Genomic DNA, 25,193 nt, shown 5'->3' with positions numbered 1-25,193 from the left:
GTGTTTGACTTGTGCTCTGCAGTTGTTGTTACTGGGGGCAATTCCACCAAAGGCAATCATGCCAGAGTGGGAAGGAAATGTTAACGTTGCATGCAGGTAATTGATTTCTTTCATCTACACCCATTCAGCAGCACAGACTTCTTGCTCTCTGGTTGCTCCATGGGTCCTGCTATAGCCAGGAGATCTTGAGGAAGTCACTCAATCATCAGCTGAAGGGATTAGCTGGAGCAGCCAGCTAGGGCTGCCAGCAGGGCATGAGCGGGTGGGGGCTGCAGAGGTAAGGAAGGAAGGTCTGGAGACATTGGAGGAGGAAGGGGTACGCAGCTGGAAGAGCTCCTGGGAAAGGAGCAGCTAATGAGAATGATCAGGCAAGAACTAGGAATATGTGCTGTGGTTTCCTTCTCGTACCACTGGACTCCATCCCGCCCTCTACAGCAATGAAAACAGGGATGGCAGAACATCCGTGGCTGTCAGGATCCCTCTTCCCTCCTCCCATCAGGACATGGCTGCCTCCTCTTGCAAACCTCTCCCTTGTCAAGAACAGGTGCTGACTTGGCTGCCCCACACTTGGACAGAGGAAGTGGGTCAGAGTTTTCTGGGCCTTAACTCACTGAGAACTGTGAAGCTCAACCTGTGTGGATTCTGGACCAACAACTTCCCTTGGCAGACTCCCAGTGTCTGGGAAGCCTTTAGATGCCTGCGTGCAAAAATTAAGCACTCCTTGAAAGAAAAAGGAATTGAACTCAAACCGATGTTATGTTTCCCTGTGGCCTTCTGGGATTGCCCTTGTGAGTCCTTTCTCTTTCCCTCCAGGAGCCTTCTGCCCTGAAGAGGGCAGTTCAAGGATTTGCTGCCACCAAGCTTTTGTTGGTATTTAGTTCCCAAAGGAGGAGTTATGAATAGTCATCTTGTTGAATAAGTAACCTCTTATCAGAGCCTCTCTGGAGTTCATTTCTGGTTTTGTATGCTTCGTATTACAGTGAAATTTCTCAACCTGAGCCTTGAATTCTGTAATGCTTAACACTTTCAGACTGTCAGCACCACTGGGTCTGAGCCACCTAGCTACTGTATCTGCATTACAAGTCAACTGACAGAGAGATATGGAGACACACCTGGTGGCACTTGCAGAAGTCACTCAGTGCTGGGGGTAGCACCATTTGATGGAGAGCCTGTGTGGTATTTAGTTGAGATGACTAAGCAGAAGTATTTTCAGTGTGAAGACTGAGCCACCATTTGCAAGAGCATTGAGAATTTTGCTTGGAGTGTTTTTCTTTCTAAATCTAAATGGGAGTTGTCTCCTTACCTTTCTCCTCAACTCTATGTTCATTTGGACTCATATTATTTATACAAGAATTGTCCTTGAACTGTTCTCATGTTGTAACTTCTGAATGTGAGTAGTGGTCAGAGATTGCCCAGAGAGGATGGGCTTAATACATACCCCTATGGCACTGACTGCCTCTCAGCTTCTGGCTCCTGGTTTCCATCATCCTCCTCACTCCCTCTTCAGTGGGCCCAGGATGGAGCTCTGGATTTGGTCTCCCATTTTGGGCCTCAGAAACCCAAAACATGGGTGCCATAGTGCCAGAGTCCTCTTCATGCACAGGTCTATACCTGGATATTAGATCAAATTAATCTTTTCTTGGAGCTTTTAATAACCAAAATGTCAACTACCAGCAGAAGAGCATGTTTAGATCTGAGAGCATTCAAAGCAGATCAAGTGAGAGTGCCCTTTTCCTATACCTAGGTTAGTCACTCTCCAGGACTACCAGCAAATTCCTTCTTTCTCAGAGCATTAGCATTGTGCAGGACTGCCTATCACCTCTCACACTCTGTTATAAGCATCATCATGTCGATAGCTTTTGTTTTGCTGAAAGTGTATGAATGTGTAAGTAAGTGTAAGAAAGTGTAAGAATGTGCAAGATATTTGGGATGGTATGGGAATGCTGGACTAGGAATATGTCAGAGTGCATTGGGCTGTGAATTGTATGTGAATGATTGTGTGTGTAGTTGTGGTTGTGTGGAGTGGCTCCTGTTTTTGAAGTTGTAGGTAGTGAAGGTCTACAAGAACCCATCTTGCTTTCTGGCATTGTTGAGGTTATTCTTGTACAAACTATCATGAGACACACAATCTATTTAAGCTGGGGTAACAGGGCTTGTTCTAGTGAGGGGAAACGGGAAGTATCACTACTTATTTATGATTTATACATATATTTGTTGTTGAAGATTTTTATTGGTCTAGGTTACTTTTGCCTCTAAGATGTCTTGGAGTATTTTCAGTAATAGTGAAGAAACATAAATAACTGACTGTTAGTGACTTCTCTGTGAGGAAGCACAAGTGCTAGTCATTAAATGTTACGCATTTCTTCCAAATCAGCTCTTAAAAAATCACTCAATATTTTACAACTAGAACTGTTTCAAAAAATGCTATATAATTTCTTTCCTTTGAGTATGAGGTACTGCAAGTAATTTTTTGTTTTAGACTAAATGAGACTTTCCTTTAGTATCAGTTATGTCTGACTATGAAAACAGCAAAAATTTCCCTACCTTGCATTTTTTTATTATCTAGTTTTTACTGAGGAGTCAATTTTCATGCTTTAAGTACAGACGACGTGCCCCAAATTGAGTTCTTATTCTGATATGCTGTATCATTTCCTTCTTCTAGCACTGTTAAAGTCAATATCCTGGCTCAAGATATGTGTTTGTTTTTCTTATTTTCCATATAAAATGGAGTGAATTAGTAAAGAACATTCAGAATTTTTCTTTCATAAAATTGTCGTTTCTCATACTTTAAAGATATTCCTTAAATTCACAGGACTGTATATGAAAGATATTTTGCATTGTTCCCTTTTTATTACTAATATAATTGAGGTACAGAAGTGTCAAACAATCTGACCTGATTCAAAGACTAAGCTGTTACCAGAGTGGTGAAACAACCTATAAATTTTGCATCCAACTTCTTTATGTGTTTTGACTCATGAAGATCCCCTTATTAACAGCCCTTTCAGACTATTTAGAGTAAATATATCCACAGGAGTGGTAAGATATAAAACATTTCTAAATATATCTTGTGAAATCAAATGAAAATTATGCCATTAGTTATGTTTGCCAGACAGTTTTGCCAAAGAAAGTTTGCCAAAATATATTTTGACTGAAGGAAAGGGAAACATCCAAAGCATCTGCATACCAGACTCTATAAAAGTCTCTATGGAGTGCTGTGCCCAGTCTTGACAGAAAGTTTCAAGGTAAGCACATGTCTCCTGTGAATTTCTGGGCAAAAATTTTTATTCTGTTTTACTTCTTACAAGCCTTGGACACCTACTTCTATGAGGAACTATATCTATTACCAGTATAGTTTTGAAGGCTTTTTTTCTTTTTTTTTTTTTTTTTTGCTATCCACTCAAACATTAACTCTGGATATATTTTATATATATTTTATCTGTGCAACAGATAAAACGAGTTGCAATATTTTCAAATAGCAGTGACTGACTTCCAGCCTCTGCCATCAGAATTGACAACAAAATGTATCAACTTTTAAAGACCACGAACAAATGCTGCAGCTTAAGTTTTTGAGAAAGCAGAGTAGGCAATTATGATATTAATGTATGTAAAAGTGCAAGATGAATTTTCCATAGCAAGTAAATTCTATTAGACAAGAAAGTCTCTCAGAGACTTGCAGATAGTTTTTAAGCCAACATCATAGACTTATTTCATTTGAAATCTCTGCAGTGGCATCATCAAAATTCATTATAATCTACCAAGATAATACAACACTGAAAGATTGTATTGCAACAATGCAGCACTCAAAAACAATTTCTTCCTTTCATAGCCAGATGTAATTAGGAATTGATCTTAATTTCAGGAAAGAATACAGGTATTTCCAACCAAGATAGGTAGGCTGAAATAAAACTTTTGAGTTGTTTATACCTACTTTTATGTTTTAGATCTTATATGCTTGTATACTCTAGATTTTCTCTTTTTCACAGAACAGTATACTCACTGACTGAGCATATTTTCTTTCCTACAGAGCGCTCTTCTGACTGTGCCTCCTGTGTAAGCGCAGCCATGGCTTCTCCAGATGCTGAGATGGCCGCCTTCGGAGAGGCCGCTCCATATCTCCGAAAGTCAGAGAAGGAAAGAATCGAGGCCCAGAACAAGCCTTTTGATGCCAAGACATCTGTCTTTGTGGCCCATCCCAAAGAATCCTTTGTGAAAGGGACAATCCAAAGCAAAGAATCTGGGAAGGTCACTGTCAAGACTGAAGCTGGAGAGGTGAGAAGAAAACAAGGGTTAAGAACTGAAAGTAATAACTACTTTCAACTGTTAGCTGACATTAACAAATCTGTGTTCCTCTGTTAGACTCTGACTGTGAAGGAAGATCAGGTCTTCTCCATGAACCCTCCCAAGTACGATAAAATTGAGGACATGGCCATGATGACCCACCTCCACGAACCCGCTGTGCTGTACAACCTCAAAGAGCGTTATGCAGCCTGGATGATCTACGTAAGTACCAGCAGCTCTCTTCCTTGGCTGGTAGCTGGGGAGGACTGCTGTGCCAGGCTGAGTGGAAGCCAACGTGCCGTGTCCCTTCCTCGCAGACCTACTCGGGCCTCTTCTGTGTCACTGTCAACCCCTACAAGTGGCTGCCGGTGTACAACCCGGAGGTGGTGTTGGCCTACCGAGGCAAAAAGCGCCAGGAGGCCCCTCCACACATCTTCTCCATCTCTGACAATGCCTATCAGTTCATGCTGAATGGTGAGAAAATTGCATTGTTTTTATTGAAAGTTAATATTTGCTTTAAAAAAAAATAATCAGTCTACATAGAGATGTAAACCTCAGCATGAACTTTTAATGAACTGTTATTTTAATATTTGCTAATATTGTGCATGAAACATAGTTCTGTTGTAAATATTTATAGAATTCTTATTAATAGCATGCAAAAATGGGCACTGAAAAAAGTTACAGTAACAGTAATTAATAAGACATATTGGGTCAAATGAAACCAATAATTGAATCATAGAATGGCATGGGTTGGCATGGACCTCAAGGATCATCAAGTTCCAACCCCCCTGTCACAGGCAGGGTTGCCAGATGCTAGATCATGTACTAGATTAGATTGCCAAGGACCCCATCCAACCTGGCCTTGAACATCTTCAGGGACAAGGCATCCACAGCCTATCTGGGCTACCTGTTCCAGCACCTCACCACTCTCAGTAAAAGACTTCTCCCGGACATCTAATCTAAATCTTACTTCCTTTATTTTAAAAGCATTCCTTCTCATCCTATCACTATCTACCTGTGTAAAAAGTTGATTTCCTTCATGATTCTAAACTCCCTCAAAGTACTGGAATGTCACAATGAGGTCTCCCTTTAGCCTTCTCTTTTTCAGACTGAACAAGCCCAGTTCCTTCAGCCTGCCTTCATAGGAGAGGTGCTTCAGCCCTTGGATCATCTTCGTGGCCCTCCTTTGGACCCTCTCTGAAAGCTCCATGTCTTTCCTGTGTTGGGGGCTCCAGACTTAGCCACAGTACTTCAGATGAGTCCTCACAAGGGCAGAATAGAGGGGTCAAATAGAGTCCCCTCCCTTGTCCTACTGGCTGCCCCTCTTCTGATGGCGCCCAGGATATCACTGACTTTCCAGTCTGCAGGTGCACACTGCTGGCTCATGCTAAGTTTTTCATCAACCAGAACCCTAAGTCCTTCTCAGCAAGGCTACTTCCAAGGAATTCTCCAAGTTTGTATACATATCTGGGACTATCTCACCAGAGTGCACTTTGCACTTGCACTTTGCTTTGTTGAACCTCTTAGCTTCACAAGGGCCCAGATTTAGAGTTTATCAGGGTCCCTTTAGATGGCATCGCTTCCTTCTGCTGAATCAATCAATCACTTGACTTAACTTAGTGTCATCAAAAAATTTCCTGAAGGTTCACATCTTGAGGTGCACTCATGATGTTCAAGAGTACCAGACTGAAGATGGACCCCTGGATGAGGCCACTCGTTATTGGCCTCCATCTGGACATAAATAGCCATTGACCACAAGCTTCTGGCTGTGACCTTCCAACTGATTCCTCATCCACTGAATAGTTCATCCTTCAAATCCCTCTCTCTCCAGTTTAGAGATAAAAATATTAGGGGGCCATCTTAAAGGCCTTGCAGAAGTTCAAGTGGATTACATCAGTTGCCTTCCCTTCATCCTCCAGTGCTGTCACTCTATCATAGAATGGCACCAGACTGGTCAGACACGACCTTCCCTTGGTGAAGCTGTGCTGGTTATATCAGATCACCTGATCGTCCCTCTTGTGCCTTCACACATCTTCCAGGAGGAGAGCTGTTCCATGATCTTCCTGGGCACAGAGGTGAGGCTCACCAGCCTGTAGATCCCCAGGTCATCCTTCCTCCTTTTCTTGGAAATGGCAGTGATGTTTCCTTTTTTCCAGTCCCTGGGAGCTTTGCCTGACAGCCATGACTTTTCAAATATGATGGAGAGCGGCTCAGCAACCAAATCAGCCAGCTCCTTTAGGACCGTGGGTTGCATGTCATCCAACTCCATGGACTTGTCTAAATTCAGCCTTATGAGTTGGTCTCGGACTTGCTCCGCCCTCACAGTGGGGAGCAGTTCCCTACCTTGAGGTTCAGGTTCAGGGATGTGAGAATCCTGGCTGCCAGTGAAGGCTGAGGCTAAGAACTCATTGAGTACCTCAGTCTTTTCCATATCTGTTCCTGTCAGTTTTCCTTTTACATTTAGCAGGGGATCTTTTTGGCCTGTCTCTTCTGTAGATGTACCTGTGGAATCCCTGCTTGTTGTTGTTAACATCCCTTGCCAAGTTCAATTCCATCTGTGCCTTGGCTTTCCTGGTCCCATCTCTGCAAGTCCAGACAACATCTCTGTATTCTTCCCAGGTGACATGCCCTTGCTTCCACTGTCGATACTTGCCCTTCTTTTCCCCCAGTTTGACTACCAGATACTTGTTCAGTCATGCTAGTTCCCTGCCTCTCCTGCCTGCTTTCTTATTCTGAGGGATGGAGAACTCTTGTGCTCTCAGAAAGGCATCCTTAAAGAGTAGCCAGCTTTGTTCCACTCCTTTGTCTTTAAGGACTTCTTCTCAGGAGATCTCATGCAACAATTACTTAAACAGCCTGCTCTCCTGAAGTTTAGGATCCTGACTCCACTCTTTGCCAGGCCCATGTTCCTCAAGATCACGAAGTCAACCAGGGCATGAACACTTCAGCCCAGGCTGCCTCCAGTCTTGGTATCTTTACCAGTCTCCTCTGCATTGGTGAGCACCACAGCCCTATTCATTATTTGGATCTCATTTGCTTGAAACATGACATAAAATATTAATAGAGTTCAGATGATTTAAATTTATCACTTGAAATATATTGTAGCTTAAGTCCTTGGTATTTTATCTTCATAGTCAAGACACAGATCAGACACAGATTGAAAAAAGAAAATGGTCTGATTTCAGGTGTTAGTCTGATATTTACAACTTGCTGAGAAAGAACGGGAGTCAGGATCTCAGCAAAACTGCACCATCCAGAAACAACAACAGAAGTATTAATTTCAAATTAGTTATTGGCTAATACCTTTGTTGGAGTTGTTTCTTCTCAGGCAAGAAAGTTTCTTGACCAAAATGTACGAGTATCCTTGCACTGAAACTGCAGTTTTTCCTGAAGAAAATAAAATCATTGATGTTCCTGCATCCGCAATAGTTTCATAAGTACACAGAAACATAACTAAGCATAATAATGTTGTCTGATAAATAAAATACTTGAATACTGAAGAAAAATACGAAGATAATTTATATGTTTCTTCTCCTTTTCTACTTTCACTTTTTAGCATTAGAGCAAGTTCATGAAGGACAAGTAACTCAGCATTTTCTTTCATATATGCCTTATTCATGCTTCTTTGTCGTAGTCAATGCCTTTAAAAATAGACTTGCAAAGGCAGAAATAAACAATGAACAGAAAAAAATCTGAAACAAAAGACAACCAAAACAATATAGGAACTTTCTTCTCCACTTTGGAAATAATGAATCCCTTTGAATTCATCATTAAGAACCAAAAAAAAAAAAAAAAAAAAAAAAGACTGTTTAAACATTTCCAACTTTGATTAAGTCTCTACAATTTTAGAAACCAGAGTTACTGAGGACAGAATAGTGAAATAAAAGGAGTTTAGTAAGGGAGCAGTCAGAATTCTTTTGATGCATACATTTGTTGTCTATAACTGCTTGCTATATAGAGAGGGAAGCCAATTCAATTAGTCAGACTTCTATAATGATATTTTGCTAAAGGGAAGTTGAAAGAAACTGATCACAGATTCTTCCACTATTTGAAGACTCTCTGATATTTTATTAGTCTTTAGTTGTACTTCCTGGAACATTCAAAAAACGCACCAGAAATATATGATTAATCTCTGTGGATTCTACAGGGAGTTGCTTCATATGAGCGTTTCATTCCAGCGTCAATAATCATTATTATTGATTATTCTCTGAGGAACATAATTCTCCAGACTTTCCAAAATGTAAAATTACACAAATTCTTCCAGAAGTCTTCATGCCATATTTAGATTGATTGAGGAAATATGTCAAGAAGAGATATCAAGTTTCATTGCCCCAAGAGAGATTTTAAATGAATAGCGCAGGGGGAAAAAACAGTGTAGAAACCTAACATTTGTCAACAGGAAATATTTTCCTCACTGAAGCTGCCTGTATGTAATTCTCTCCAAAAATACTGCTTGTATTTACCTCACACTATGAGTTCCATCTTATTCAAGACCACCACTAACAGCATTTTTCTTTCTGCCTCTTTCACAGACCGCGAGAATCAGTCAATTCTGATCACGTAAGTACGCTCCCTGCTGGAGTCTGTGCACGGCTGCCCTGTGTCCCTGGACAACTGCCTGACCTCAGCTTTCTGTTACTCTGCTTTGACAGTGGAGAATCTGGTGCAGGGAAGACTGTGAACACGAAACGTGTCATCCAGTACTTTGCAACAATTGCAGCTAGTGGGGAGAAGAAGAAGGAGGAGCAGTCTGGAAAAATGCAGGTAAGTTAGGGAAAGTAGATAGAACACTTGATCTGTAATTGCCCTTGCAACTAAACAATATTAATGGATAATTATCATCCTGTAGGGAACACTTGAGGATCAAATCATCAGCGCCAACCCACTGCTGGAAGCCTTTGGAAATGCCAAGACTGTGAGGAATGACAACTCCTCACGCTTTGTAAGTTGCTGCCTAGGACAAAAACTTTCACAGAATCACAGCATGGTTGAGGTGGGAAGGTGTGTTTGGAGGTGATCTGCTCCAACCTCCCTACTCAAGAGAACATACCCAGAGCAGGCTGTCCTGCAGCACGTCCTGGCAGCTTTTGAAGATCTCTAAGGAAGGAGATTCCACAGACTCTCTGTGCAATCTGTGTCAGCCATCAGCACAGTAAAGATGGAACTCTTGTATTCCAAGTGTGTTTGTTTCTTTTCTCCTACTGTGTTTTGCCGTATCAGTAGGCAAGACTGGAAAGAGCCTGACTCCGACCTGTTTGCACCTTCCCTTGAGGCATTTCTAGACACTGAAAAGATGCCCCTGACATTTCTCTGTCATTTCTGTGCCTTCCCTCACAGAAATGGTGTTTCAGTCCTTTATTCTCCTTGCTTTATACAGGAGCAGTGAAATGTATCCAGGCTGAAATTGTTCTTTTCCCCCTCAACAGGGTAAATTCATCAGAATCCACTTTGGGGCCACGGGCAAACTGGCTTCTGCTGACATTGAAACTTGTAAGAGATGCTCCTGGCCTGCTCACATTCATTCCCAAATTCCCACCTCCATGTCCTGTCTTGTACCTAACTCTTCCTTCCTTCCTTCTCAGATCTGCTGGAGAAGTCCAGAGTCACTTTCCAGCTCCCAGCAGAGAGAAGCTACCACATCTTTTATCAGGTCACCTCCAACAAGAAACCAGAGCTAATAGGTAGGAAGGAGCATTACATCTTTTTGGAGATGATCACCAAGCAACTGTTTCCTTTTCTGCCCTTTTGAAAATGTAAGCCTGTATCTTTGCTATTCTCGCTTTCAGACATGCTCCTTATTACCACCAACCCATACGATTTCCATTATGTGAGTCAAGGCGAGATTACTGTTCCCAGCATTGATGACCAAGAAGAACTTATGGCTACAGATGTGAGTAACACAGCACAAAGATACCTGCATTCTATGCCTTGCAGGGTGGCTTACTAAAGACGTATTTCACTTGACTATTTCCACTGCAGAGTGCCATTGACATCCTGGGCTTCACTGCTGATGAAAAGACTGCCATCTACAAGCTGACAGGGGCTGTCATGCACTATGGGAACTTGAAGTTCAAGCAGAAACAGCGAGAGGAGCAGGCAGAGCCAGATGGCACAGAAGGTATCACCTAGTTCAGCTAGTAAAAATGATGAAAAGCTTCTTTGTTCATTATCTGTTTAACTGTATCCTTGATCACAAGAAATGCTATTCTTTTATCCAGTGGATGCTTCTCAAAAACACACAGCCTGAAAATGGGAACTTTAACTAAGGGTCTCTGTTAGAAAAACCTTCAAGCACTATAACTGTTTGTTGTTGTTGTTGCTGTTGTTGTTTCTCCAAAATCTGTCCTGCATTTCTTGCTTTGCAGAAAGTCTGTTTCCTCAGAACAAGAGTGGGCAGCAATCATGCCTAATATGATATCAGAGGGCTTAGGAGTGGTTCTGGGAGCTTCCAGATTCAAGCTTTCCCTATTCATACAATGCCTGTTCTTGCTTTTAAAACAGGCGAGCATTAGCTTCCATAATCTTCAATCCTTCCCATAACTTATCACAGAATTATAAAGGTTGGATGGGACCTCTGGAGATCATCTAGTCTAACCCTATGCTAAAGCATGTTCCCTATGTTACTTACACAGGAAAGCTTCCAGGCAGGTTTTGAATATCTCCAGAGGAGACTCCACCACCTCTCTGGGCAGCCTGTTCCAGTGCTCTGTAACCCTCAAAGTAATTTTTTTTTTCTCATGTAAATATGGAACTTCCTATGTTCCAGTTTTGTCTGTGGCTTCTTGTTGTGTTGCTGGACACCACTGCTTGACTCCCACTCAGTAGATATTTATAAGCACTGATAAAATCCCCTCTCAGTCTTCTCTTCTCCAGGTTGAGCCAGTCAGAGCATACCAATAACTTCCCATTTCTGAAAAATGAAGAGCAGATTTGCTCACACAGACCAAATTCTAGCCACTGACCAATGATGAATGTTCCCCTCTTTCTTACTTTCTCCCTTTCTAGTGGCTGATAAGGCTGCCTACCTCATGGGCCTGAACTCAGCTGAATTGCTCAAAGCCCTGTGTTATCCTCGAGTTAAGGTTGGGAATGAATTCGTGACCAAAGGTCAAACTGTGTCACAGGTATAATCTTAAGTATAAAACTGTATGATCTGAAGAATAATGTGAGTATTCTTCTTCTGCAACAGAAGGTAACTCCAGTTCTTTAATCTCTGTTCTAGGTGCACAACTCAGTTGGTGCTCTGGCAAAGGCTGTCTATGAGAAGATGTTCTTGTGGATGGTTATTCGCATCAACCAGCAGCTGGATACCAAGCAGCCCAGGCAGTACTTCATTGGTGTCCTGGACATCGCTGGCTTTGAGATCTTTGATGTAAGGAACAAAACTTGGCATCATAGTTAAGAGAGGGGCAGAAAGAGATCTTGAGAACTCAGAAACACATTTCTTTTTAAGAAGATTCTGAAGTGTATGCTCCTCATCTGCTGGTTTTGAGATAATCATCTCTCTTTATCACAGTAGAATGCTTAAATTGCTTTATGAGCATACACTTTGACTCTTAATATTGTCAACAGGTAGAAAAAAAACACTGTTTTGACAGACAAATTTAGACACCGTTGATTGGGAAAAGAGCTCACACAGATGTGGACCAGGGATTTGAACAGTCTTGGAAGAGCCAAGGAAAGGGAAATGCTGTGATATATGAAATAGAGCATATTTCCTGTGTTGTGAATGCAGTGGTGCTAATAGGACTTCTGTGTCAAAACAAAGAAAACTAGATTCGTGATTTGAGGGCAGAGAAATTCTGGTGGATACTGAGGAAGCCTCCATTTTCCCAGAAGTTAGAGATCTGACACACCTCCATGGTGCAGCAACTGAGGTTCCTGAAACATCAATCTTTGAATAGCACAGTAAAAAATAAATTTTACTTGCAGATTGATTTCAAAAATAGTGCTAATAAAGCCCTGCAAGGACGGTACATTTTTTCTATAGTAGGAATCCTTCTAAGAAATTAGATGTAATTACTGTATTGCTAGGTTTGGTGGTTCAGTTGGGGAATTTCAAACAGAATCAGAAGTATACTAACACAACTCTGTGATCATTGCTGCCTCTTTGAGAACGTGTGCACTTCTCTTTGCTTTAAACAGTTCAACAGCTTTGAGCAGCTGTGCATCAACTTCACCAATGAGAAACTGCAACAGTTCTTCAACCACCACATGTTCGTGCTGGAACAGGAGGAGTACAAGAAGGAAGGCATTGAATGGGAATTCATTGACTTTGGGATGGACCTGGCTGCCTGCATTGAGCTCATTGAAAAGGTACTTTTTCCATTTAAGTGTATGATGTATTCTGGAATTTTGTGATGTTTCTCAGTTAGATTCAGCTAGGAGAGAAATTGCAGCCGCACAGCCAGTTTCAGTGAAACAAGACATTTTGTGGAAATAATACTTTAGTCCAGTGCTGAGGAATTAGTACAGCTAAATGGAAATCTGTATCACCAATCTTGCATCACTGTGTCTTCAAGCATGGAAAAGGTAGTCTAGACTCCCACGAACAGAATTCTTTAAAAACAACTAAAGTCACTTTACATTTTCTCTGAAGATGCAAAATCAAAACTCCACACACATTGTTTAGGAAATAAATATGGCATGCCCCAATTTTCCAAGACAATCTGCATCTTGTAGCTATTTTCCCAATTGTATTTGTCTGCCACTTCTCCTGGTTCTACAGCCAATTTTAACCTGAAGTGGTGAGACATTCTTACCAGTTCAGAGAAGACAGACTGCTGAAAGGTAAGGAAAGACAAGAGAATTCTAGACAAACTTAGCCTCTTATTCAGGCAGAGATGCTACCAGCAATACACATGTACCTCTGAATCTCATAGCACACGCTTCACACTAAGGTGATCTTTCTCTGTTACTTCTTGTGCTATCTTCCAGCCCATGGGCATCTTCTCCATCCTGGAAGAGGAGTGCATGTTCCCCAAGGCAACTGACACCTCTTTCAAGAACAAGCTCTATGACCAGCATCTGGGCAAGTCCAGCAACTTCCAGAAGCCCAAGCCTGCCAAAGGCAAGGCTGAGGCCCACTTCTCCTTGGTGCACTACGCTGGCACAGTGGACTACAACATCACTGGTTGGCTTGAGAAGAACAAGGACCCCCTGAACGAAACTGTCATTGGGTTGTACCAAAAGTCATCTGTGAAGACACTGGCCTTACTGTTTGCCACCTACGGTGGAGAAGCTGGTAAATTTTCCACAATCAATTTTTTCATATGCGCATAGAGTTTGAAGCAGAATCTTAAAGGCAATGCTAAAGATTTCTGATCTTATTATTTCTTTCGATTTTCAGAGGGTGGTTCCAAAAAGGGTGGCAAGAAGAAGGGTTCTTCTTTCCAGACAGTCTCTGCTCTTTTCCGCGTAAGTACCAAACTTACCTTTTTCACGGAAGGACAGCAAACTCATTCTGGATCTGAAATGTGTGTTTCAGTTTTGGACATTAATCTTATCATCCTTGCAGAATCAGAAAGAGGCACTAGAAATACCAGGAAAGCTGTACCTCAATGTGTGTCTGGTCTTCTTATTGAAGGAGATAGATTGATATCGTTCAGCCTCCTGAAACAATCTAGGCAATTGCCTTGTTCCTTTTTCTCTAATTAGCTACAGATATTGCATCCTTGGCTGATTTATCGCAACTGTCTCCTTCAGTTTTGCTCTTATCTTTTCCGGATTCAATAGAAATTGCAAAAGGGTAAAGTTCACCAACTTAGATTTAGAATAAATAATCGTAGAATCATAGAATCACCAAAGTTGGAAAAGACCTCCAAGATCATCCATCCCAATCATCCGTCTATCATCAGTATTTCCCCACTAAACCATGTCGTTTAGAACACCATCTAAAAGTTTCTTGGACACAACACTGACTCCACCACCTCCCTGGGCAGCCCATTCCAGTGCCTGACCACTGTTTCAGAGAAGAAATTTTACTTGATGTCCAACCTGAACCTCCCCTGGGTACAACTTGAGGCCATTCCATCTTGTCCTCTCACTAGTTACTCAGGAGAAGAGGTTGACCCTCACCTCACTACAGCCTCCCCTTCTGGTAGCTGCAGAGAGAATATCTTCCCTGAGCCTCCTCTTCTCCACACTGAACAATCCCAGCTCCCTCAGCCGCTCCTCATAAGACTTGTGCTCCAGACCCCTCACAGCTTCATTGCCCTTCTCTGGATGTACTCCAGGGCCACAATTTCTTCCTTGTAGTGAGGGGTCCAAAACTGAAAATAGTATTCAAGGTGCAGCCTCACCAATGATGAGTACAGGGGAAGATCACCTCCTGCTCCTGCTGGCTACACTGTTTCTGATACAAGTCAGGATGCCATTGGCCTTCTTGGCCACCTGGGCATGCTGCTGGCTCATGTTCAGCTGAACATCGACCAACACCCCCAGGTCCTCTTCCTCTGCACAGTCTCCCAGTCACTCTGTCCCAAGCCTGTCTCTTCCAATGCAAAACTGTTCTGTTTCTATTCTGTGAAATCTACTACCACATAAAAACGTAGTCAGGCTTAGCCTGACAAAACCAGGTGTCTGCAGTTTCCCAGTTTCTGAGGAACTAGGAGCTCTGCTATATGCTGTAGGAAAGATAAGTCTGTATCCTGAAACATTCAGTTTGATAAATCCACTATTAAGTGGACAACAATTAATAATAATTAATCTCATACATTCACAGGAGAATTTAAACAAGTTGATGACAAACCTGAGAAGCACTCACCCCCATTTTGTACGCTGCATCATCCCAAATGAAACAAAAACACCTGGTAAGGAGATACAGTGGGTAAAATTAGAACTGCAGAAGCTCTTAGGTTGAGTGTCAAACAGTGGGGTAGTCACTAATTGTGGTGTTTGTTAGGTGCCATGGAACATGAGCTGGTGCTGCACCAGCTGAGATGCAATGGTGTGCTCGAGGGCATCAGGATTTGCAGGAAAGGATTCCCCAGCAGAGTCCTATATGCTGACTTCAAACAGAGGTAAGAGTGGTACCACTTGCTGTGCATTCAGAACGAAGTGAATAGCCTGGATGTTGAAATGCACTTGAAACATACACGTTACACTGGTATTGAAGTAATATGTAAATGCTTCTCTATCAGATCATGATGACATGGCCAAAGATTAGGATTACTTTGGACTCTGAACTAACAGTAAAAATATTCTCCGTATCCCACTCTCAAAGGTTGAATTGGCTTCCAGCATTAGACTAATTCAAAGAGACAGTCTGAGAAGACTGGGGTTCAATTGTACTGGGGGTTTCAATAACAGGTATTTCTTCATATCTTGTTTCCTCCTACAGATACAGAGTGCTTAATGCGAGTGCTATCCCAGAAGGACAATTTATGGATAGCAAGAAGGCTTCTGAGAAGCTCCTTGGATCCATTGATGTGGACCACACCCAGTACAGATTTGGTCACACCAAGGTATGAACAAGTCTTGTGTTCAAAGAGAGAGCAATAAGAGCTGGTTGCTTCCTGAGGGTCAGGGAGTGCAGTGCAGTGCAGTGCAGTAACACAGCTGGCAGCTCAGGTGCCTCAGCCAAAAAAGATCCAAGCACACAGTACTTTGGCAAGGCAAGTGAAGAAGACCAACCAAGGACAGATTCAACTAAGAGTCCAAATCATCCAGTAGGTTTGTGACAACAAGAAAGGTGTGAGGTGAAGACTCAACAAGAAACTCTTGTTTTAAAGGTTGATTGTGGCCAGGTCTAGGTAGGATACCAAGGATCAGGCACAACTCAGTAATTTCCTGATCAATGAAACAGGTCTAACATTAAGTCAGGAAGAAGAGTTCACTGTGGTCCACAGCCAGGCTGAGTGGGAAACCAAAACTGTAATAAGATGATTCAGGCAGGGACTGAAGGTCTAGGGCTGAGCTATCAAGAAGCTCCTAGACACAGTGGAAAAATGATGTGGGAAGGAAGCCAAGGTTAGGCTGGTCATGATCATTAATGTCTCCTTCTGAAAGCTGAAAGCCTGTTGTCTCTGTATTATGGCTTACCCGACAGTTATGTGCTGCAACATTTTATTTTCAAGGTGTTCTTCAAAGCTGGGCTGCTGGGACTCCTGGAGGAGATGAGAGACGATAAGCTGGCTGAAATCATCACTCGCACACAAGCCAGATGCAGGGGCTTCCTGATGAGAGTGGAGTACCAGAGGATGGTGGAGAGGAGGTAAATATGCATATTTAGTTTATTCTCATGGTGCTTGGTTAATTGAGTTTAAAATTTTCACACTCAAGGTATGTAATCACTACATGAACTGTATTTTAGGGAGTCCATCTTCTGCATCCAGTACAACGTTCGTGCATTCATGAATGTCAAGCACTGGCCCTGGATGAAGCTGTTCTTCAAAATCAAACCCCTGCTGAAGAGTGCAGAGTCTGAGAAGGAGATGGCAAACATGAAACAAGAGTTTGAGAAGACCAAGGAAGAGCTTGCAAAGTCTGAGGCAAAGAGGAAGGAGCTGGAGGAGAAAATGGTTGTCCTATTGCAGGAGAAAAATGACCTGCAGCTCCAAGTGCAGGCGGTGAATATCATTGCTTATTTGTCCCTTGGATAAAGTGTTACACAGGCAGACTGCTTTTTTCCTCCAGGCAGAGACTTGTAGGAAGATAACTAATTTACAATAGGAAAAGAAGTCACACACTTAGAGTTACTGGAAGGTTGAATAAATGGACAGTGGCAGGGGTGCCCCCTATCAGCCAGTGAAGTAACCTGGCAATGCCAAATAAACTTGATGGCTCTTCTGTCCTAAGGAGAGAGACTTGTAGCACTAATCAATTGTAAAAAGTAGCAAACAAATCTGTCTGAACTGGATAGGAAGAATCTCCATCAGTTCAGCCTTCAAAGCAGTGCTCTTATGCAATAGAGTAAAAGCAACCACGAGAAGGTTTTTCCATATTTTTCCTAATCACAAATGTACCATAATGACTAGATTGCTAGATATTTGACATTCAGCTATCAATCAGGAGTCAGTTTCTTCATTCCAAAAAAAACACCAACTTCTCTAGTTCATTATTCTCACAAATAAAAACACCTAATTCCCCAATATTATATTAAACAAAACAAAACAAAACAGAAGCATTTAAATATTGTGTCTGTGGGAGAAAAAAAAAAAAAAACAGAACTTCAAAACATTATAACTCACAAAAATCTGTGTCTATAGGAAGCAGATAGCTTGGCTGATGCTGAGGAAAGATGTGACCAGCTCATCAAAACCAAAATCCAGCTGGAAGCCAAAATTAAGGAGGTGACAGAACGGGCTGAGGATGAGGAGGAAATTAATGCTGAGCTGACAGCCAAGAAGAGGAAACTGGAGGATGAATGCTCAGAGCTGAAGAAAGATATAGATGACCTGGAGTTAACGTTGGCCAAGGTTGAGAAGGAAAAGCATGCCACTGAAAACAAGGTACACACATGAGAAGTCACATAATGTGTGAAGCTACTCTCAGAGTAGAAGTGTCTACTACACCAGAACATGTTGGCTCTGGAAAAATTGTGCAGGATCTCATCTAAACTGCAAAAGACAAAATAAACCTCATTGCAAAACACTGCAAAATGCAACTGCCACTACAACAACAGGCAAGTTTTATACCATGTTTTAATGTTTCCACCAATTCGTAGGTGAAAAATCTCACAGAGGAGATGGCAGTCCTGGACGAGACAATTGCCAAGCTGACAAAGGAGAAGAAAGCCCTCCAAGAGGCCCATCAGCAGACACTGGATGACCTGCAAGTAGAGGAAGACAAAGTGAATACACTGACCAAAGCTAAAACCAAGCTGGAGCAGCAAGTGGACGATGTAAGAACAAAAGCATATGGCTATTATATATGGCTATTATATATATATGAACATGGCTGGCAGAGCACTGATGATCTCATTCTGTTTAGCTGGAAGGATCCCTGGAGCAAGAGAAGAAGCTGCGCATGGACCTTGAGAGAGCAAAGAGGAAACTTGAAGGAGACCTGAAGTTATCCCATGATAGCATAATGGATTTGGAAAATGATAAGCAGCAACTGGATGAGAAACTGAAGAAGTAAGTGAGGTTGTGGGACACCTGAGTGCTAGTGAGTACACTTAGATGTTTTTTTTCAGGCACTAACATCATTTGCTTTGTGCAAAAGGAAAGACTTTGAAATCAGCCAAATCCAGAGCAAAATTGAGGATGAGCAAGCCCTGGGCATGCAGTTACAGAAGAAGATCAAGGAGCTGCAGGCAAGTCTCTGGTCCTTCCCTTCTGGCCTTCAGAAAACATCTGAAGGAGAAGGACATGGGTGTGAAGGGTTCCTGATGCTCCCCAGGCCCGTATTGAGGAACTGGAGGAGGAAATCGAGGCAGAGCGAACCTCTCGGGCCAAAGCAGAGAAGCACCGAGCTGACCTCTCCAGGGAGCTGGAGGAGATCAGTGAGCGCCTGGAGGAAGCAGGAGGGGCTACGGCAGCTCAGATTGAGATGAACAAGAAGCGTGAGGCAGAATTTCAGAAGATGCGCCGTGACCTGGAAGAGGCCACACTGCAGCACGAAGCCACGGCTGCTGCCCTGCGGAAGAAGCATGCGGACAGCACAGCGGAGCTTGGGGAGCAGATCGACAACCTGCAACGAGTCAAGCAGAAGCTGGAGAAGGAGAAGAGTGAGCTGAAGATGGAGATTGATGACTTGGCCAGCAACATGGAGTCTGTCTCCAAAGCCAAGGTAAAGAAAGGCAATAGTATTTATTCACAGGGCAAAGGCATGGTGCTTAGGCGGTATCTACAAATCACACTTGTACCAGAATTCTGCTGTAAAAATCAGACAGAGTCCAGACTTTCATCTCCTTTCCTTCCTTGCTTTCAATACCTAGGCAAATCTAGAGAAGATGTGCCGCACTCTGGAGGACCAGCTCAGTGAGCTTAAAACCAAGGAGGAGCAGAATCAGCGCATGATCAATGACCTCAATACCCAAAGAGCCCGTCTGCAAACAGAAACAGGTGACATATCCTAATTCTTGATGTCCAATGAGAGAACCTCTAAATTAGAATGATACGTTACAGTGCAAAGGGAGAATTTAGCTCACATCTCATAACTATTCCAGCTTCCATGGCTTTACAGTGTACCCAAGTGCTTGTTATTGTAGATATTTTAAACATTTATATCATTTATCTTCAGTCAAACATGACCTCAGGTTGCTAACAATAGCAATGTCCATGTGGACCACATCAGTAATAGTGTGGCCAGCAGGACTAGGGAAGGGATTAATCATCAGGAAGAAATTCTTTTGGCAGACAGTGGTGAGGCACTGGAACAGAGTGTTCAAAGAAGCAGTGTATGTCCCTTCTGAGGAAGAGCTTAAGGTTAGATTGGATGGAGTTTTGAGCAACCTCATGTAATGGAATGCATTCCAGCCCATGGCTGGAGGATTGGAAGTAGATGGATTTGAAAGTGCCTTCCAATTCAAACTATTCTTTGACTCTCTGATTGCATGATTTTATGATTGTTCCTTCTCTACTCATCACTGGTGTAACTTGCTACACATTTGGATCCCTCACTACACTAAAATTCTAGAGCTGCTGGAACAGTAGTGCTGATGATGCAGCTAGAAAACAAGACAGGAGGGAACTGAGGTTGCTTAGTTTTGAGAAAATGAGGCTTAGAGGAAACCTCATCACGCTCTACATTTTCTTAAAAGCTGGTTTTGATTTTTTTCTCAGTGGTCTAGGGATAGGGAATGGTCTCTGTTTGCACCAGGGGAGGTTCAGATTAGATGTCAGGGAGAATTTTTTCATGGAAAGGGTGGTTAGGCATTGGAAATGGCTGTTGAGAGAAGTATTAGAATCACTGGAAACATTTAAAAATGTGTGAATGAGATGCTTAAGGACATGGTTAAGTGACAATGATGGGATTTATAAGACCTATGGGTCATATTTAAACCAAATCACTTTATGATCTATGATTCTACTGTTAGTATAACACTTCTTTTTTCTTCTCACTTTACATTTTCCAGGTGAATATTCTCGCCAGGCAGAGGAAAAAGATGCTTTGATTTCTCAGCTCTCTAGGGGCAAGCAAGGATTTACCCAACAGATTGAGGAACTGAAGAGACATCTAGAGGAAGAAATAAAGGTCTGGAAATACCTTCTTCCTTCAAGCCATGTTACCATGACATGCATGTGTAGAATCCTATCTAAAACAAGAGCGGCTCAGTGTTCTTTCCCCAAACACGTGCAGTACAGGAGGGAGCAGCGTTTGTACTTGAGGGGAAGGAACCATAGTGAATTTGATGCTAGAGAAAGTTATCCTTTGAGGAGATTCTGATACCCTGTAAGACAAGATCCATGCTCATTTCTAGAAATATTTACAAAACCATCACACTATTGTCCCCAGGCCAATTTTCATTAACATATCTTGATCCTCTAGCACACATTTTTGAGGGATTCACTGTCTCCCGGCCTTACATTTGTTTCATCAGGGTTTACCCATCCTTACCCCTGGAGCAGTACTCCTGATTATGACAATCCCGCTTTCAATATGCATCTTAAGATATTCAGCTTAGAAATCTCAATGTTCTCACAGGCCAAGAACGCCTTGGCACATGCCTTACAATCTGCACGTCATGACTGTGAGTTGCTTCGGGAACAATACGAGGAGGAGCAGGAAGCCAAGGGTGAGCTGCAGCGTGTCCTGTCCAAGGCCAACAGCGAAGTGGCCCAGTGGAGAACCAAATATGAGACGGACGCTATTCAGCGCACAGAGGAGCTGGAGGAGGCCAAGTATGTGGGGAATTAGGATGTGAAATGGCTGGAGAAGTCTGAGATAATCAAGGGAAATTAGAAGTCACTGATAATGGATTAAGATAGGGTTGGGATGAAGGCAGTGACATCCTTGCTTGCGCTAGAAGAGAGAGAGGAAAAGCATTTCAGTCTTTCAGTCTGTGAAAAAGTGCAGACTGAAAGACACATACATTCAGGATTTTGTTAAGCTAACAAAGGCTGAATACTCAGTAGGTGTTAGGACAAAGCTTAGACAAACCCTTTAGACTGCATGCAACCACTATGCAGAAAAACCACTGAACAGATGGAGGGTCAAAATCCCCATGTGATCAAATGCCCTCTTATGAATGTAAAACGCAGGCTCCCTCTTCATCTCTAACCTGCAGCTGTGTTTGCCTCCTTCCAGGAAGAAGCTGGCACAGCGCCTGCAGGATGCAGAGGAACACGTTGAAGCCGTGAATGCCAAATGTGCTTCCCTGGAAAAGACAAAGCAGAGGCTGCAGAATGAGGTGGAGGACCTGATGATTGACGTGGAGCGATCAAATGCTGCCTGCGCAGCTCTGGACAAGAAGCAGAAGAACTTTGACAAGGTATTCTGGGCTCCAGGCCTGTGTTTCCTGGGCACAACATGATTGTCACATTCATACTCATGATCTGTTTTTCCTCAGATCCTGGCAGAGTGGAAGCAGAAGTACGAGGAAGCACAGACTGAGCTGGAGGCCTCCCAGAAGGAGTCTCGCTCCCTCAGCACAGAGCTGTTCAAGATGAAGAATGCCTATGAGGAGTCCCTGGACCACCTGGAAACGCTGAAGCGTGAGAACAAGAACTTGCAGCGTAAGTCGCTCAGCCTTTCCTGCTGGCAGGGCTTTCTCAGAAGCTCTCCTGCCCACCTCTCCACCTGGGTTTGTGCCTGCAGTGATGGGAGCAGACCTGTTATGCTGGGGTCACAGGGCCTTTCCCTCTATGCTCTATACCTGACCATGTGAATGTTCATTCTTCTCTACAGAGGAGATTGCCGACCTCACAGAGCAGATTGCAGAGGGAGGAAAGGCGATTCATGAGCTGGAGAAAGTCAAGAAGCAGATTGAGCAGGAGAAGTCTGAACTCCAAGCCTCTCTGGAGGAAGCTGAGGTACATAGTGCTAAGACTTGTTTCCAATCTTATGGAATGGAAACAGTAATCTGTAGATATTGTGGAAAATATAGATTGTGTTCTGAAGGATTGCATATGAGATTGCTTAGAGAGGAAATTATATTTCTATTCACTGTTTCTTTTTTACTTGTCCAGGCCTCCCTGGAACATGAAGAGGGGAAGATCCTGCGCCTCCAACTGGAGCTTAACCAGATCAAGTCTGAGATTGACAGGAAGATAGCAGAGAAAGATGAGGAAATTGACCAGCTGAAGAGAAACCACCTCAGAATTGTGGAGTCCATGCAGAGCACCTTGGATTCTGAGATCAGAAGCAGGAATGAAGCCCTGCGGCTGAAGAAGAAGATGGAGGGAGACCTGAATGAAATGGAGATCCAGCTGAGCCATGCCAACCGCATGGCTGCTGAGGCACAGAAGAACCTGAGAAACACACAAGGAACACTCAAGGTATGAAGCTAAATAAGTGCACATAGGCATATTGCTTCCCTCCTGTTATATAGAGTCGTTATTACAGTTGTAATTCATTAAAAGAGCAAGAAATGTCACTATCCACAGGGTTCCATTGCTCTGCAACCTTGTAATCTACTTTTTCTGCTTTACAGGATACCCAGATACACTTGGACGATGCTCTCAGGTCACAGGAGGACCTGAAGGAGCAGGTGGCCATGGTGGAGCGCAGAGCAAACCTGCTGCAGGCTGAAGTTGAGGAGCTACGGGCAGCCCTGGAGCAGACAGAGCGCTCAAGAAAAGTGGCTGAGCAGGAGCTTCTGGACGCAACTGAACGTGTGCAGCTCCTCCACACCCAGGTCAGATTATTTCCAGGGAATTAATCCCATCAGCCTGAGATAGTGTAGAATGAGATATCGTTATGTATTTTACTTATTGCTGTGCATCTCACTGTGTAAACACTTGAAGAACAATACCGCGACATATCTAATCCAGCTAGCCATCTCTATCTGGTTTGCTACCATGGCTCTAAAGAGGATTCCTGCATTACAAACTTTAACAAATGTTATTCTCCCTCTCAGTTCTTGATGTGGAGGTATCAGGTCTAAGAGTAAAAATCCTAACATTCCTGTTATGCAGAATACCAGCTTGATCAACACCAAGAAGAAGTTGGAAACTGACATTGTGCAAATTCAGAGTGAAATGGAAGACACCATCCAGGAAGCCCGCAATGCTGAAGAGAAGGCCAAGAAGGCCATCACCGATGTGAGTCGTGGCTCTTTCACTGCTGATGGCTAATGCATCTCCCCCAAAAAGTCTCTGGCAAACCTGGCTTTGCTGCTTTGCCTCTCCAGGCGGCCATGATGGCAGAAGAGCTGAAGAAGGAGCAGGACACCAGTGCCCACCTGGAGAGGATGAAGAAGAACATGGACCAGACAGTGAAGGACCTGCAGCTCCGTCTGGATGAGGCAGAGCAGCTGGCCCTGAAGGGAGGCAAGAAGCAACTCCAGAAGCTGGAGGCCAGAGTGCGTAGGACTGGTATTTGTGCAAGTGCGTGCAATACCAGGTCATAGCAGGGAAGCTCCAAATATGGGTTTCTCATTGCAGGTACGGGAGCTAGAAGGGGAGGTTGATTCTGAACAGAAGCGCAGCGCTGAAGCCGTGAAGGGTGTGCGCAAGTATGAGAGGAGGGTGAAGGAGCTGACCTACCAGGTAAGGCAGGAAGCCTCCTTGAGTTGACACCCCTTACACCAGCACGTCAAAATGGCTGCGCATTGTCCCCATGCGGTATTGTTGTCTTCATTTGGGAAGCAATTCTATCTTTCCTGCTTATCAACTTCTTTAGACTGAGGAAGACCGGAAGAATATTCTCAGGCTCCAGGATCTGGTGGATAAGCTGCAGATGAAGGTGAAATCCTACAAGAGACAAGCTGAGGAGGCTGTAAGTATAACTTGAAGAATGAGTGAGAGTAATTTTACTTCAAGGAAGTATGATTGTAGAGATCAGAATGAAAACCAGAAAAGGGCCTGAAAGAATCTCCCGAGACACGTCTTGGCTCATTGTTCATTATCATGTCAGGCAGCCTTGCTTTCTTTGGGGCATGCTGCAGTCAGAGATTGACTGAGGGATGTTTTGCAGCGTAGTTTATCCAGGAAATGAAACTAAAATTGCCAACATCCATTAACTAAGAGGCTCATGAATCTGTGGCAGTAATCAACATCATGGGGTTTTCATGTGTTTCTGAATCTAACAAATGAAATGTAAATCAGGCACTAGGGAAGAGGAGAATAAGTACAAGAAATAATAAGACCATGTGACAAAACAGCTCCTCAAGAGTGACAAATTTCTGGTGCTTTTTGTTAATGTGGGTTCTCAAATAAGGGCGGATGAGGAAGTCTTTGTGAGTCTTATGTTTAAGCCATGGTAGGCAGGAGACAAGGTCTGTGCTTTCCTCTGGGGAGCTACAGCCCCTCAAGGCCTGGGCACAAAAGGACTGAAACCCCTGCCTTGGTTCCTCACCACCAACTCCTTGTCCTTGTACAGGAGGAGCTGTCCAATGTCAACCTGTCCAAATTCCGCAAGATCCAGCACGAGCTGGAGGAAGCCGAGGAGCGGGCTGACATTGCAGAGTCACAGGTCAACAAGCTCCGAGTGAAGAGCCGGGAGATTCATGGCAAGAAGATAGAAGAGGAAGAGTGAGAATGTCATGACAGTAAAGTGGCATAAGGAATTCACAAAATGTGAAAACTCTGTCACTTTCTTCCATAATTTGTATTTTTAACCCCCTCCATACATGGCAAATAAAAGGATTACTTCACAGACACATCATGAGCATTACATTTCATCTCTTCCTCTTGTAACTGGTTACTGTGTCTGTTATCATGTGCTTTTGGGCCCAATTTTGGCTTATAACCTTTGCATGTTCTTACCACGGTAGAGCTTTCTGTCTACTAGCAGCCAATTGCTTACCACTTCTATCTCAATTCATTAGCTGTGAATTAGTGATTGGAACAGAATTAGAAATGACATTT

The 25,193-nt window shown here is 43.1% G+C and overlaps 1 protein-coding gene across 2 annotated transcripts in view; it reads left to right on the top strand.

Moving 5' to 3' along the window:
- Window positions 1–24,985, top strand: part of LOC125702276 (myosin heavy chain, skeletal muscle, adult) — a 30,657-nt gene extending 5,672 nt beyond the window's left edge. Inside the window, exons 1-39 of one of the 2 annotated variants that reach the window (XM_048965332.1) lie at window positions 3,113–3,242; window positions 4,025–4,269; window positions 4,357–4,500; window positions 4,596–4,752; window positions 8,811–8,838; window positions 8,931–9,042; window positions 9,128–9,220; window positions 9,705–9,768; window positions 9,861–9,959; window positions 10,065–10,168; window positions 10,258–10,396; window positions 11,284–11,402; window positions 11,501–11,650; window positions 12,424–12,594; window positions 13,216–13,522; window positions 13,628–13,695; window positions 15,002–15,089; window positions 15,182–15,299; window positions 15,620–15,743; window positions 16,356–16,492; window positions 16,592–16,847; window positions 17,487–17,729; window positions 17,945–18,121; window positions 18,211–18,356; window positions 18,445–18,535; window positions 18,622–19,011; window positions 19,160–19,286; window positions 20,300–20,418; window positions 20,869–21,065; window positions 21,472–21,655; window positions 21,734–21,899; window positions 22,072–22,196; window positions 22,353–22,661; window positions 22,817–23,020; window positions 23,301–23,426; window positions 23,516–23,686; window positions 23,769–23,873; window positions 24,007–24,102; window positions 24,706–24,985. In XM_048965332.1, coding sequence (XP_048821289.1) covers window positions 4,063–4,269; window positions 4,357–4,500; window positions 4,596–4,752; window positions 8,811–8,838; window positions 8,931–9,042; window positions 9,128–9,220; window positions 9,705–9,768; window positions 9,861–9,959; window positions 10,065–10,168; window positions 10,258–10,396; window positions 11,284–11,402; window positions 11,501–11,650; window positions 12,424–12,594; window positions 13,216–13,522; window positions 13,628–13,695; window positions 15,002–15,089; window positions 15,182–15,299; window positions 15,620–15,743; window positions 16,356–16,492; window positions 16,592–16,847; window positions 17,487–17,729; window positions 17,945–18,121; window positions 18,211–18,356; window positions 18,445–18,535; window positions 18,622–19,011; window positions 19,160–19,286; window positions 20,300–20,418; window positions 20,869–21,065; window positions 21,472–21,655; window positions 21,734–21,899; window positions 22,072–22,196; window positions 22,353–22,661; window positions 22,817–23,020; window positions 23,301–23,426; window positions 23,516–23,686; window positions 23,769–23,873; window positions 24,007–24,102; window positions 24,706–24,861 — 5,817 coding nt within the window. In that variant the 5' untranslated portion in view covers window positions 3,113–3,242; window positions 4,025–4,062 and the 3' untranslated portion in view covers window positions 24,862–24,985. Of the gene's footprint in view, window positions 1–3,112; window positions 3,243–4,024; window positions 4,270–4,356; window positions 4,501–4,595; window positions 4,753–8,810; window positions 8,839–8,930; window positions 9,043–9,127; window positions 9,221–9,704; window positions 9,769–9,860; window positions 9,960–10,064; window positions 10,169–10,257; window positions 10,397–11,283; window positions 11,403–11,500; window positions 11,651–12,423; window positions 12,595–13,215; window positions 13,523–13,627; window positions 13,696–15,001; window positions 15,090–15,181; window positions 15,300–15,619; window positions 15,744–16,355; window positions 16,493–16,591; window positions 16,848–17,486; window positions 17,730–17,944; window positions 18,122–18,210; window positions 18,357–18,444; window positions 18,536–18,621; window positions 19,012–19,159; window positions 19,287–20,299; window positions 20,419–20,868; window positions 21,066–21,471; window positions 21,656–21,733; window positions 21,900–22,071; window positions 22,197–22,352; window positions 22,662–22,816; window positions 23,021–23,300; window positions 23,427–23,515; window positions 23,687–23,768; window positions 23,874–24,006; window positions 24,103–24,705 lie in introns of those variants that run through there. The other variant, XM_048965333.1, reaches the window with a different exon arrangement.
- The last annotated feature ends 208 nt before the right edge of the window (window positions 24,986–25,193 follow it).

The sequence above is a fragment of the Lagopus muta genome, chromosome 18 (genome assembly GCF_023343835.1).
Source record: "Lagopus muta isolate bLagMut1 chromosome 18, bLagMut1 primary, whole genome shotgun sequence".
NCBI lineage: Eukaryota > Metazoa > Chordata > Aves > Galliformes > Phasianidae > Lagopus > Lagopus muta.
The sequence above is the reverse complement of the archived record's forward strand: the minus strand, read 5'-3'. Positions and strand labels throughout refer to the sequence as shown.